The sequence below is a fragment of the Lepisosteus oculatus genome, chromosome 14, assembly GCF_040954835.1.
Source record: "Lepisosteus oculatus isolate fLepOcu1 chromosome 14, fLepOcu1.hap2, whole genome shotgun sequence".
Classification (NCBI taxonomy): domain Eukaryota; kingdom Metazoa; phylum Chordata; class Actinopteri; order Semionotiformes; family Lepisosteidae; genus Lepisosteus; species Lepisosteus oculatus.
In genome coordinates, this window is record NC_090709.1 from 55,168,869 (window position 1) to 55,183,765 (window position 14,897).

Here is a 14,897-nt window from a genome sequence, read left to right on the forward strand (position 1 = left end):
CCGGGAAACCATTAGTAGCATGGTGAATCGGAGATTCTCAACCCCTACTTTGTGCGACTGGAAAATAATTCGTGATCGGATCAACGAAATGCTTCGTAGAAGGAGGTGCTCTTTTCCTCTCGTCTAACAGTCTGTCCAGAAACAAAACATTCCTGTTAGACAAGAGGAATGTAAAAAAACAATTACGTTTGTCAATGGAAACCTGTGTGTGTGTCTCTCTCTGCTGGATGTCCCTCTCACTCTCTGCTGAATGAATAAAAGCATTTCTATTAAAAACGCGTTTGCGTTTGTCTGGTATTTACTTTGGTCCCTTTTAACTGTTTTTTCCCATCTACTTTTTTGCTTTGAGATGCCACTTTTAAAGGTGATATGTAAAATAATGTTTTTTATTATTGTTATAGAGAAACATGATCAGATTTTCCCTGGTTCAGAAAAAAAGATCTAAAGTGCTACATCTAACTTTCTTAATTCGATGTATTTAAAGCAGTGAACTACTGTAGATGTAACATAACATTCAGAAATACAATCGAGAATAGTTTTGTGGTGTTTGTTTAGATGAAATGTTCCTAAAACGTATAACGTAACAAAATTAAAGACGATTAAAATCTGTAATCTTTCCACTTGTACTGTATGTCATCGGAAAGTTCCTGCTTTGTGTAAGGATGGTATAGAAAAGTAATCTTAAGTGGTGAGAAAGCTGTGCTCAATGTATTTAAGGGACTTAAAAGTAAAAGAAGATGCTTCATATTGCTTGACTAATTTTAAAAACTAAGTTATAAATGCAGACGCTCCCTCGGTGCCACGCCGGATGTAAAGATCAAAATATACATTCGTCCCGGGCAGAGGCCGAAGAGTGCCCGGCTGGGGTGCGCGGGGAAGAGCAGGACAGGAGTGAAAGTGGTCAGGGCGGGGTTTAGGAAGGCGTACAGTCTGGGCAGGTATAGATTACACTTTTCTAAAACGTATTTGAAAAATAAAAACGATTACAATCTAATCCTTCCACGTTTGATCCCAAAATCCCAAGAAAAATTAATCTAAACGGGTAGAAAGCTATGCTGAAAGTTTATTAAGATACTTAGAAGACAAAGATACTGTATCAATTTATGTTGCATTAGCCTGATTATGATTAAAAAAACACATATAATTAAACATGCGTTTGCGATTTAAATCAAAACACGATTTAAATCAATATAAATGTTTATATTGTAACGCATACTGTCCAGCCTCCATTTCTCTATAAAAATTTACTCTATTACACACACACACAATAGAAGCAGGAAGCAGAAGCAGGGACCGTTGTCAGAAGGGAAGAAGGTGACTATTCATTGTTATCAAAAATGACTTAGAATCGATCATGTTGTGATATTTTGAAATATAAAAGTCAATTGATTGTCCATAATATTGCTATTCTATTTTTTCGAAGAAATGTTTGTTAAAAGAAAAGTCCAGCACCAGCTGAATTTGAACACACAGCCCGTGAGTTGGTAATCGGGCACATAGACCAGTGGGCTACAAGGGAAGTCGCATGAAGAGAGAGGCGAAACAGCCCTACACAGCCCTGTCGCAGTACACGACTATAATCATATCGTTATTAATTTCTTGAGATACGCAATTCCATATTATATTCCCTTTTAATCGAATTCTAAAAGTATGCTTGTTGACTCCGGTATCACGTTAGTTAAAGACTTCGATGCTTAAAATGTTTAGTGAGAAATGGAATACTGGTGTGTATGTTTTCTTTAAAGTACCGAGACCAGCCATATACTGTATGTTTAAGTTCAAAAATTAATATCGTTTATGGCCTTCACACGCGTTGCAGTATGCTCCTATTCTTTTTATGCTCAGGCACTAAGATTTCCCTTCTGTGGTAAAATTCCATATAAATTCCATATAAAGAATGTTGACCAGGCCAATACTTTGAGTTTACACTTACAGCTCGTCCAAGGTCATTCATTATTACTACTATTAGTAATATCTTCGTTAAAGACTTTGATGGCGACAGCTCAAACATGAGAGGTTGAGCTTTATTAGCTCCACCTTGCGGAAATTCCGGATACTATAATTTTGCTTGCCGTATTATAGGAGAATTTACGGTAACTCGCGGTAGACTGCGTACAGCGTACTGGAAAATAATGCGGTATCCCCCACGCATTTTGAATGGCTGCATCTGTATGTTCCAGCAGTCAAACACTAGGGTGTCAGCCGTCTCCAAACAGACCTTCATCTCCTGAAAAGTGCCCCTCCCTGCCACACAGGTTGCTGTACCTGGTGCAATGCGTATCTCCATACGACCCTCCACCCCCAGCAGAGCACACCCCTTCAGGACACTCCATCCTGTCCTCTCTGCTCACCACCACTAATGAATTGGCTGGTGCCGTCCCCACTGTCTCTCTCCCCTCAGGAAGCACCATCTACACAGCAGAACTCACAGATGCCACGTACAGTTCTCCCAGATGTCCACCTTTTGCCCATCAGTCAAGAGAAGGAGGGATTGAATGTGCAGTGTGTCGGCACAGAGGGGACAGCCAGAGCCGACCGCTACGCCACTCTTCTGTTTAGCAATTTTGGGACTGGGGGTGAACCACATCCATAAATTTTGACTGGTCCAGAGGCAAAAGGGCTTTGCATTCTCCAGGAAAACATAGGTATGTTGAATTGGAGATTCTCAGAACTTACTTTGTATGATTGGAAACCGATACATGATAGGATAAACAAAATGCTTCAAAGAAAGAGGTGCTATTTCTCTCTGGTTTTAGTCTGTGCAGCAATAAAACAATCAGATTAAACAAGAGAGAGTGCGACATTACTTTTCGTCAATGAACAAATAGTCTTTTCATGTTTATTTAAGTGTCCTTCTTTCATTTGGATTGCATTAAACAACTCGGGAGTTATTGTTATGATTACTCTATTATCGAATCCTCAACTCGTTCACTTTTTGTTATTTTGGGAACATTTTGACATGTTGCTTTTAGCCGTCGATTCTGTTGAATTCACTCAGTTTGTAATGTAGGGTAAGTTAAACTTTGATACAGGACAAATGTATTTCCCACAAGCTGTACTGTAGTAGCATTAAAAATATACAACATGACACTGTATGCATGTGGCACATCTTTGTTCAACTTAAGAAAAAACAGGACATTTGATTGCTGATTGCCTTATGTTAAAGGCCAACAATGACATCAGAAAACTGAAAGTTCCTTCCCCTCCCCAAGTAGAACTGTCTAATCTACATAAACACAGTGGGGTGTAACACCTAGCCTAGACTTTGTGAGAAGTATGGAGCTGCATTGCATTAAAATGGCTGCAATGGAATATACATAGTAGGCAAGAGTTAATTTCAAGCTGAAAAGAAAAGACTCAACATGTCCCATTAAAATCAGAAATTTTCTTACAAGTGTAAATCCAACTATTTTCTAATTGCTTTATCCAGGACAGGTAACAGTTTCACCAATATTATTTGGTAACTTTTTACGATTGTCAGACTTCAGAATGCTTCAACTGATGCTTAAAGATATGACATAATGTGTACTGTGTTAAAGAGCTATTGAGCACAGAACATCTTTACACTTGTGAAAAGATTTGCACGTGCAGTTTATTCTTATCTGTGTGAAAACAGGAAATATCGATGGAGTTTCAGAAAGTAAACAGAGGTCTGGAACACCATATCTAAGATGTTTAATAAATTGAAGTTTGTGAAAACAGTGACAAATCACCCGCAAACAAAATACAATTTTAGAATACAAGCAGTTTGAAATTATTAGTTGTTATTAATAAATCACTTAACTTTGAACATCTTGTGATATTTAGAAATACATTTTCTAGCAACAGCGCAAATGCTGCACATGAGACATTAAGCTTTCATAGCTCCGCCTGGCGGTTTTACAAGATATTTCACCCTACTTTGATACATCATGCGATATCCTACAGTTCTTTGCAGAACAAGCACTGCTATTTACTGCACATTTTGAATGGTTTGATCTGTAGTTCTACTCAGTTTGGTGTATTCTTGATAAACCAAACTGGTGCCCTCCCTCCAACTCACCATTCCTCCCTTATGGTAGTGTATGCAGAGAAACCCATGTATATAAACCCACAGGGTCAATTGCAATGGACATCCCAAGTTAAAACACAGCCGCGTGCTAAGTTAGTACGGTACATTCTGGAGATCATCTCCCGCTCCGAGTTCAATTGCAGCAAAAACATGTGGAACAAAGCTGGAGCTCAGCTCAACTTGTGCTTAATCCGGTTCCAAGGGCTTGGCCTTGTTGAACTAATTAGCCCGAACTGGAGAGGACTGTACATCAGAACACTTCTGATTAGTAGAATAATACATAGGCCACATTAATATACACTTACTTTTCTGTTTCTTCTTTATATTCAAACTAAATTTCCTGACAAATCAGTTAGTTTTTAATTTAAGAATTGCATTTAGGCTACAATTCACCTGATGAGGCTACGTCATTATTAAATGAGATACCCAATTGTAATTAGTCATGAAACAAATGAGAACCGCAGCTGTGCATTTGAAATTAAACACTACTGTATTATTGCAGCATTAATTTTGTTTAACACTCCAGATGAATAAGTGGACACATCGTTATAGCTAAATCATTACAAAACACACCGACTAATAACCAGTAAAGTTAAGTTTAATTTTTAACAGAACTGTAAATTAAACTTGTGCAAAAAAAAAAACAATTGTTCCTCTGACCTAAGCATTTTTTTTAAGGCAATACATTTCTTTAGCAGGGTGTAACTTGTGCTTACTTTTCAGAACTTTGATTTTCTCCCTCTCCTGTATCAGTAGGAGCGTACATTTCAAATTAAGTTATTTTTTAGTCAGTTCCAATGTCTTCCTTTCAGTTCAGCTCAACTTGTGCTTAATAAACATTTAGAACCAAGTTGGAGCTCAGCTCATTTAGTTTAAATATAGTTTTAAAATGTAAGAATTGCATTGAGGCTACAATTCACCAAATGAGGGATACTCAATTGCAATAAGTCACAAAACAAATGAGAACTGCAGCTGTGGGCTTGAGACAGGACACTACTGTATTAATTTGACATTAATTTATTTTTAACAGAACTTTACTGAAAATTAAACTTATAAAACTACCTGAGCAAATAAATACAACAATTATTGTTCGTCTGACCTTCTCAGAATCAGTTCCAGCATCTTCCTTTCAAAGTGGGGAAGTGCTTGCTGGCGTGTTGTTTTGCTAACTCATGCTTATCCTTTATGACGGTATCTTCTGACACCTGCGCACAATCCAACAACATTACAAGACCAGCACTATAACAGGAGTCATAAAAACACAAGAAGCCACATTGAACGAGCTTTCAGAATTGTAAAACAACGCTTTGCTTGTCTGTCATTTGGTTTGCATACCAGTCCATCAAGAGCTAGCACAACCCTGGCTGTTTCAACACAGTCATTGGATCACAGCCACAGGACAGAAAAGGGACTGTAAACCATCATAAATCACTTAAGATGCCGAGTTTTTTCCTTTAACATGCTTGGGTGCCACCTATTTCCTCCTCATCCCTGCTTTCCTCTGATAACCGCAAATACGGAGACCCATCACTAAAATATTTAACAAATCTATCCAGTTGACTCCTCGATTTTATAAAACACATTAAAGGCTCACGCTACATTTATATAAATAATAGCTTAGGTTCTGTTCTCTTCACTCCCTAGCACCTTAAACTTCACAGCTACTAGTAATGATTAACATTCAACATAAGTAAATGTCACTTTTGTAAATACACATATTAATCAACTTCATCATGAATAAATGTTGTATGAGTGTTAAGCAATTTTAATTAAATATTACAATGTTTCCAAGCGACGGATGCATAAATTCAGTACGTGGTAACGATATTATTTCCACTATATTCTGGAGCCTTCTAATGCAATTCATCGTTACACCAAGTATGGTACTAAGTTGCTCAAGCCATATTAAGAGGTGGTTTAAAATAATTCACTAGTTTAGTCACTTCTAGAGGGCAACAACTATTACTCTGTGTTCGTTGCAATTGAGAACAGGTTTAGTACGGTGCTGGACTAAGCACAGCAGCAACGTTCGTTGCAATTGGACTTAAGGTGGAGCACAACTTCAGACCACAGCTGCGTACTAAACACGGGTTGAACGCCTGTTAGTACTTCACTTTCAGTTTGTTGCAATTAACCCCTAGACTTTGCACTATGAAGGTGTAAATCAAGCTCAAGCAGAGACAACCCATTAATGGCTTTCATAACTTCCATTAGTCTCCACCTCTGTCTTCCCTAACTCATTCTTGATCTTCCTAAACTAGGCGTTTAACTGAAATTCAGCCCAATGATACTGTTTAGTCTGAGAAAAAAAAAATATAATAAGCGCTATTCCTGACAGCCTGAAAAGAAACACAGATTCCTATAGCCTCAACTGAGCAAAAGAGTCCGTTTCTGCACCTTCTGAAGTATTATTTAAAAAAAAAACTCCAGCACTGGCTGGAGAGGCTGTGGGTGTCCGGGCTCAGCGGTTATATAGGACAGGACTCAGCGCGCAGCAGGTGTGACTCATTGCTCTGCGCTGCCCGTGAGGAATGCGCGTCTCTTCCCTCGACACGCCACCGCCTTCATACTCCCCAGCGGCAATAACATCTCCATTTATTAAATTTATTCTTCCATCTTAACCCAGAAACCTCCTGGGACGTTTCTGTGAACCGGTAAAGCTCTCTCTGTTGGTGGTCACAAGTAGAAACAATGCACGAGCTGAAAGCAGGAAGTCAAAGCACTCCTCCCTCACTGTACGAGCGTATCTGGGTCCTGACTTCCGAAAACTCCTAAAAGTGAATTTCCAGAAAGCCATATTAAAGTCTCCCATCCGTTCGTTTCAAATACATAAATTAGATGAGTTCGGGTTCTTTTCTGATGTATTTTAATAGTTTGGCACTGTACCTTGTTAAATATGTTACAGGCAAAGTTTATCAACTTCATGCGAGGTTTTGCGTGGATACAAAAACATTATATGATATCTATAACACACGTGAAGAGTGAATCTGAATTAATCAGAATGCCTCGCTGCACCAGAATTGTTATTTACGTATTTTAAAAATACATCTGGTGCATCTGAAGACAGAATAAAACCCAGAACTGTAAAAGGACGACAGACCATTAAACTGTCTGGTGATATTGCTGCATGGGGCGCAAGATCACAATAGAACACGTTATTGTAAAAAATGTTTACATTCGTGAATGAGTATTTTTTTTTTAATTATACCAAATGTCCGTTAAATAATGAATTACGTTTATCAGACCATAAACACTATTATATGAAAAAAAAAACATTTACTATATATGCATTTAACTTGCTTTTTTAAAAAACATGACAATACGGTAGATAAAAATTGTTGTTCAGCGCTCTTGCATTAAATATACTCTACCAGCCTTTTAAGTCATGTGTCAGAAATAAAGTGTATAAAATTCGCTAAATCAAACAAAACACAAGCGCTACGAAAAAGAAAAAAATGTGTTTATCCTGCAATTTTATCTTGCTGAAACGTTTTTTTTTTTTCTGTGGCACTAACGGGCTAACGGTTAGGATTCCTGGTTTCCTGATTACATAGAAATGTGTCTCTCTTGTCTTACGGTGTCCAAATGACCAGTTCAGTGTAGAAAGGAGCAGCGTAAAACACCGGGGTAAAGTTAGCTTGAAGTTCGAAAACGATTTTGCCACGCCTGTAGCGTTTACACGAAACCTCTTAGAATCGCGAGAATACTTGCTTTGTGCATAAAATACATTGTGAATGCTTTCTCAGCCTTTACTTATTCGTTTATATTACATTTCTTGGACCAAGCACGAATAGTCTTTTGTCCATATCTTCGCAACGGACGCACAGAACGCCTTCAAACCAAATGCATTTTAAAGACCACGACGTGGATATTTCCACAGCCTCTACATCAAAGTATCAGTGAGCTAATTATCTTTTTTTAAACCTCCGGTTTTTCATCGATGCGTAATTACGCACTAACTGGAACCCGGGGGACCGCTGTATACACAAGTTCACAACGCGAGAAATACTGTTCAATACGGCTTCATGCGAAAAACCCGTATATGACCATAGGCAACAGAATAGCGCAGTCTCCAATTACTCAGACTGTAAGCACGGGAATAAAGCTTTGTCTGAATTCTGAAACCCTTCCTTTACGTCCTGTTTTCATTCAGGTAAGAGTCAACTATATGCACAATACTACTGACAGCAGGAAGATTAAAATATTCTTTACTCAGCAGCTTATTAAAAACAGCTCCCATGATGTTCAAACCGATTTTTTACACAGAACACTGACACAGCTTTGCGTTCTGAATCTCTTTTTCTCGTGTGTTTATTTAATGTGGCACAATGTACTGGGATAGGGGTATTCTGTTCACAAACCAATATCATTTAAACCACAGCACCCACAATGCTGCAAGTAAGTGTTTTGCACACTAAGCAGAGAGCGATGTCTTCCTCGTTAGTATAGTGGCAAGTATCCCCACCTGTCACGCGGGAGACCAGGGTACATCAGGACATGCATTGAAGTGAAAGCAGGATGCGCTGCGACATCCACTGTGCAGATCCCGCCACACTAAGAGGTGAGTGGGTCTGTTCGATCACAGCGCTAGGCGAATCCCCAAACAGTGTGCATGGCAACAAACGAAACGGGCCTGTTTCCGCCCGGTTTCGATCCGGGGAAATCGGGCCCAGTAGTGGCAGGATCTGTACAGTGCATGTCGCAGCGCTTCAATGTGCTTCCTGATGTCCTACCCCGAGAACAGAAAAGACAGCATCCACAGCAACAACAGCTCAGGTCTCTGAACAGGAGCTAAGCTGCCCTCATCTCCTCTGCTCTGCGGCTCCTGCGGAGTGGAGTCCTGCCTGGAGCCGTGTTTGCAGGCGGCGGCTCCCCGCGCCCTGTCTGGGCGTCGTGTCCAAGAGCTCCTGGGAGGAAGAGCGAGCCCTCCCACTCGGGGGCTTTTCCACGGTCTGTGTGAGGAGGGGCGGGTGTGTCCAGTAGCTTATCGAGCGGAAGCCTGGGGCGGCGGAGAGCTGTGATCGTGCAGACCTTGAGGTGTCACCTCTTTGTCTGCTTTCCCGCCCCCCCTCCGCCCAAGCTCTGCTCCAAAGTAGCCCGGCAACCCCTCACACCTGCACGTGTCACAACCTAAGGTGCGGTCATGAGACACCCATGGGGTGTCGTTCTGTTCTTGCTAATTGTTTCCTGCCCGTCGCAGGCAGGAGTCCATGCGAGGAAGATGCGCTGGACAGAGCTCAGAGGGCGCAGCTGGGTGGCTTTCCTTCTGAGTGACGTTCCTGCAACACTCTCCCGCTACTCTTGGTGCGCTCATGCCACAACACAGGAAGGCTGGAGCAGGTGGCTGTGGGCTTTGCGCACCGCCGAAATAGCTCAGTTGGGAGAGCGTTAGACTGAAGATCTAAAGGTCCCTGGTTCGATCCCGGGTTTCGGCATTTTGTTTCATCGCGCCCTTTGTTCCTCTCTCCAGCGCCCCCTTCCTAAAGTGACGCGTCCCTTTCTCAGTGTACTCTGAATGATGTAGTCTCACATCAAGATGTACTCTGGGTAGCATGAATGAGTCAAAGGTAGCATGTCAAAAGAAAGGAAGTGACTTCTCCCCAAATATCTACTACAGAGGTATCAGATATTGACAGTGAACTTCCTCATGTGTAATTCCTAGACTGAGATAATGTCTCCTACCGTGTTTATACATACTCCAGATGTTATTCATCCTGTTTGTTCCCAATGCTGGTTCTGGTATGAATTCTCGAGGAGTAATGTAGACATTTAAGATTAGTGTTCTAATGACAAGGGACATCACTTAACTCTGTTTTGTTTTGAAGGCAACAACACCTCAGGACCTCGTGACCTTCAAAAAGGGGGGATATGTAGCGGCGAGGCTTAATAATAAGGCAGAATTAAGTGTTTCTGAGCTATCCCAAATTAGGCCTCATTTCTCTGTTCATCTCTGTGGTGCAGCCACAGAGAAACCATTCATGCAAGGTGATTTAAGGTCCAAGGACAGCTCCCAAAGGGGATGCACTTAGCTAAGCCTGGCTATCATGATCAATGGTCACCCATTGGCGCCTATCTGTCTAGGGAGTGCCAGTTGGACATCTGGACTGCATTACTAAGTGTCAGGAGTAAGTGACTCATATCTCACCTTGATCAACCAATCAGGGACTGGTAGGGCCGAGTAACCCACGTGGGACTCTGATGCCCATGGAACTTTCAGCCAATCAATGAGCTGAAGTTCCTCCAGGTAAAAACAGGCAACACAGAGATTCAGATTCAGATTGAGATTCAGCAAGATTCTGGAGAGGATTCTGTGGACTGTTCTAAAGGGAATTCAAAGGAGAATTCCAGGGCAGGACGGCCCAGGAGCAGAAGGCTCCCAAGGGCAGGACATTCTCGCAGCGCGCCTCCTGACCATCCTGAGACTCAGCCCGGACAACCATGGAACGGCCAGTGTGTCCGAGTGCCAGAACCTTCCTTTGTTCGAAGAGTCTAGAGTGGAGGTTGCCAGAGAGTAACCAGCAGCAGGCCTCGTGAACAGGTCGGAACTGTGGAAAGCTGAATCACTATTCAGAACTAGCTCTTCATCAGGAACGAACCGGTCCTCTTCCTGACTTGCTGGGACCCACAGTCATCTTTTCTCCTGTGCACAAACTTTGCTAGTTAAAGCCAACAATGAGCATCAGCAGCGCACCGTCGCAAGCCGCACAGCACAGCCTGGCACCGAGCCAGAGAGCGCGGATTGGACAGCAACAGCCTGCAACTGTTCCTTTGTGCCCACAGGAGATCTGAATCCCCAAAGATTGGATGAGTATTCAACTTCAATGCATTACAGCTCGAGAATTCAATTGTTATCCCAACCAGTTGATATCAATTTAATTCCTAAGAGTTATGTACTTGTTTGAGTATCTAATGTAGAAGTTGTAACCAAGTCCACTTTACGAAACGGTCTTAATGAATGATATACTGAACGTATGTCCTCTTGATGTGTAACTCTTTGTAACTGATTGAATATATATCTTTTGTATTCTGATAACCCTCTCGATAAGATCTGTTAGGTTTATATGCATATTCTATGTATTAATAAATGTATCCTTGTGCATTAGTACCTGTGTGTGCGCGTTGTTTGAGTTATGTCGCATGGTTGGATTCTAAAGCCATCAAAAGAATCAACTTTGTGATTTACTGCTACAATTAAAAATTGTCTCAGTAAATGCCCAAACCCTACAGAACTGGTGCCTTCAGAGAGCCACTATGATTACATATTTGGCGTCCCTGAACCGGCATAATCTACAGTACCACCATCCATGGTCTCCTCTGTCTATTGGAATTGTTTTATCCTGTGTATTCTTATTGTAATTATTTCAAGTGCTTTGCGAAGCCACCTTTGGAACCATTATATAAAATAGTTTATCCTAAATCCTTGAAACTTTAATAGGGCATTGCAGTAGGGCTAAAAATTAACAGTGTTAGTGGGCCAGCAGGATTTGTGCAAATTATAGGTAGTCACAACGGGAGACTAGGATTCACTTGAAATTCATGACATGGGACACTGAAACAGTGGAGAGGCTTTGTGTAGTAAGCGTTCAGTCTCAATCTACACAGTCTGTGCTGCTGGTAGAGGTGGTTGTGAACACCCGTCCTCCCAGTCAAGTACTGGGATCTCCAGTCTCAATCCTAATACTTCCCGTGACTGTCCAATACTGTGAAACCAACACCCATAAGACAAGACCTCCAAGATTCTAACTGTACCTTTATTCACTGATGTTTGGGCACCAGAATTGTTCCTCTGCTAAGGAAGGGAAGGCCTACTTTACACCAAGCCCCTGTTGACAATCCCTTCCTTGTGTTTCTTTTAGGAAGTTTGTGCAGCCTAGAATAGGACATCAGATCTCACTCTTACTGGGCACTACAGTAGCAACTCACACTCCATAAGCACTACCCCTCTAGGAAACAGGAGGACTGCCAGTATATTGAACACCTCTGTCTCTCCCCCAGTAAAAAAGTCACAATGACCTGCCCAAGGAATAGTGCGGCTATCTTCCCCCAGTACAATGCTTTATTACTCCAGCCATTTTCAGTCCTCATTGGCAGCAATACGGGAAGCATTCTTGAAAGGGGAACCCCCACAAATACTTCCCTTGAATTCCTCCACCCCATTCAAACCTATAAACCATAAAGAAACAAGGGCAGACAGAAGGGTCTTTCACAGCTTTATTGAGATGTTGCCATTACAAGGCAAGTGGAGGCAGGAGAGTCACAAGGGCCAGGCTGGAGCCTTCATTCAGGCACCTGGGGAGGAAGGAGAACAATCCAGCTACACTGCAGGACACCACCCCTACAGGAGCTCCTCCTGCCAGACCCTACCTGTCCACTGGCCAACATCTCCAAAGTCATCTGCTCCCTCCACATCCTCACTGGTGCTCTCAGCATCTTCACTGGAGGTCTGAGGGTCTCCTTCCTCATCCTCAGTCCAGTCAGCTCCCACATCCAGAGGAGCTTCTACTGGTGCCACAGCCACCCGACTACTGGTCACCAGGCTCCTGGGACCTGTGGACAAGCAGCACCCAGGAGTGAGGGATCCGCTATACCAAGAGACCCACAGTCTACTCATCTAAACAGTCCCTTTGTCCAGCACGGGATCATTCCTCAGTTGTCCAAGCATGGTTGTCTCTTGGGCAGAGATGCATCCACAAGGGATAGAGAACCAGACCCACCTTCATTCCGACTGCCAGCACACCTGGACTCACAGCAGGCACAGACCTCATGGTCACCATACAGCTCCTCCCACCTGGAGGAGAGGAGGAGGACAGATGAGGCCTAAACCTGGCATGTCCCAGAGCACCCTCAGCAGGCTCCTTGCAGAAGTACCTCTTAGCCTCCCTGTTGTAGGTGCAGGACTTGGTCCCTGGTGTTGCTTTAGCAGGAGCCACAGCCATGACACAGTGCATGTACAGCTCAGTCACTTCATGCTGCAAGAGGGAAGGTCACAGCATTAAGGGATCAAGGCCAATAGAGGGACAGAGAAAGACCTTCTGCCATCAGTGAAGGCAAGCTGGCAGCTCTAGGCACTACAGCTGCCACAGTCTGGTTCACATCTAGATCATGGATGTGAAAGCAGACCATGGATCAGTAGAGCAAGAAGGCTGAGCAGCCTTTGAGAGCAGTACCTTCCTGGACAGCTTCTTCTGGAAGAGGAAGGCATCAATTGTGAAGCGGAGCACATCCTTCTGCTTGGAGGGGACAAACCTGGACAGGCAGCCATCTGCCTTGCTGTCCACCATGCACCTGGGGACAAGGACAAGGATGAACCCCTGCAGGCTCTCAGGGCTCCTGCCCACCTCCCCTCCCAGAAGGGGCCGTACCCCAAGTTGTCGATCACAGGGAAACGGGGCTGGGAGTGCTGGTCTGGTTTCTCCGTTACATAACACGAGTGGATGTACAGCCTCTGCTCTGCTGTGGCAAAGTAGGCAGTGGCCTGGAAGTACATGGGCTGACCCAGGAAGTACTCATCCTTAGGAGAGAGCCGGACCCAGCGGGCTGGAGAGAGAGAGGCAGCATTACACCTGCACACAGCACCCCCTGCAGGCAGGAGGAGCCACTCACTCAAGGAGCTTACAGTTGGTGGTGAGCAGGACAAAGCTGTGCTTGTTCTTCAGGTCCTTGAAGAAGGTCCTTCTCCTGGCCCACGTGGGGACATAGCCAACCTTGTAGGAGTAGTGGAACCTGCAGAACAGAGGGGATGAGGGGCATCTGGACACTTTCCTAGTGGCTTCTCAGCAGCAGAGCCCTGCCTACCTGTTGTAGGAGCACTTGACCGGCACAGAGAAGGGAATGAAGCGATGCACAGGTGCACTGGAGGAGGGCGGGGCATAGCGGAGAGTGTTGGAGTACACCAAGCGGCCCTGGACAACCTGCAGGGTCACAGAGGAAGGGATATTCCCAGGAAAGGCAACCCCGACACTGGCCCTACAGCTCACGTCGATACACTGCCTGTAGATGAAGACCCGCTTACCGATCGCTCGGTGCCGCACTCGTGAAGCCCGTAGATGAAGTAGAAGTAACTGCGTGTGGTTCGGCTGACGCTGCAGTTGCCCAAGGTCACCTCCGATGGCCGACAGCTGAAGCCGAACAGGAGCCGACTGACCCTCACGTACATCCTGCTGGAGTCGCACCACACAGCCACTCCTCGGGTGCCCCCGATGGCCGGGCGAGCCGGCTGCCGCCCTCGCTGGGGAGGAAACAGGACGCTCTTGATGTAGGCGGGTAAGGGGCGGCTGCCGGCTTCGGGCTTCATCTTCTCCTTGTCGAAGTAGGGCGAGTACGCGTCTCTGGACACGGGAAGGCGGCGAAAGTCGGGAGCCAAGGACTGCGAGTCGTTCTCGCTTGCAGACAGGTCTTCGGAGGGCGCATCTGCCAGGTTCAAGTCCTCCAACTGGGCTGCGTCTTCAGGAGCCGGGAGGTCGGCCTGGAGCGCCAATTCCCGAGAGTCCCAGCCAGCCGGCCCGGCGGAAACCAGTGCGGGGAGCCCGGCCCCTGTGCACAGGCACAGCATAAAGAGAAACGAGCGCATCGCCAAATTAACGTCCCGCTCAATTGCTACAGGAGTAAAATAAGTAAACCAATAAACTGTGTTGAAGCAAGAAAGCATAAAGTGTGAACGCGGTGACTAGGTTTTTATACTGGCAGGACCTGTTACCGCACACCTGGTCACACAATCAACACAATCAATTACATACAGAGATCCGGATTGTTCTCAGCGTCTAATTAGAACCTGATTTCAGTCTGAGGCGGGACTCCGTGAAGCCGCCTGAACATTTTCCCGTGTGTATCTGACCTCAGCGGAGGA

The 14,897-nt window shown here is 44.1% G+C and overlaps 1 protein-coding gene and 1 non-coding gene across 3 annotated transcripts; one reads left to right on the plus strand and one right to left on the minus strand.

The window, feature by feature from the left end:
* The first annotated feature begins 9,413 nt into the window (after positions 1-9,413).
* trnaf-gaa (transfer RNA phenylalanine (anticodon GAA)) lies at positions 9,414-9,486 on the plus strand. Its single transcript has one exon. It is a non-coding gene; the product is annotated as a tRNA-Phe (tRNA).
* A 2,762-nt stretch (positions 9,487-12,248) lies between these two features.
* Positions 12,249-14,696, minus strand: LOC138242756 (zona pellucida sperm-binding protein 3-like). Of its 2 annotated transcripts, XM_069198311.1 has the most exons (9): positions 14,064-14,696; positions 13,847-13,962; positions 13,668-13,774; positions 13,414-13,588; positions 13,219-13,336; positions 12,920-13,020; positions 12,766-12,839; positions 12,416-12,598; positions 12,249-12,340 (listed from the first exon to the last, which is right to left on the minus strand). In XM_069198311.1, the coding sequence occupies exons 1-9, from the start codon at positions 14,619-14,621 to the stop codon at positions 12,333-12,335; spliced, it is 1,440 nt and encodes a 479-aa protein (XP_069054412.1). In that variant the 5' UTR covers positions 14,622-14,696; the 3' UTR covers positions 12,249-12,332. The 2 variants fall into 2 exon arrangements, with proteins under 2 accessions (XP_069054412.1, XP_069054411.1); XM_069198310.1 differs by having other exon boundaries at positions 12,249-12,598.
* Positions 14,697-14,897: the final 201 nt, after the last annotated feature.

Bases quoted from the DNA above. Each gene is read 5' to 3' on its own strand.
- LOC138242756 (XM_069198310.1), bottom strand. From the start codon at position 14,621: ATGCGCTCGTTTCTCTTTATGCTGTGCCTGTGCACAGGGGCCGGGCTC. The intron at 13,337-13,413 runs GTACGGCCCCTT...CCTTGTCCCCAG, and splicing joins CCTGTGATCGACAACTTGGG to GTGCATGGTGGACAGCAAGG. The intron at 13,021-13,218 runs GTACTGCTCTCA...TCCCTCTTGCAG, and splicing joins AGAAGAAGCTGTCCAGGAAG to CATGAAGTGACTGAGCTGTA.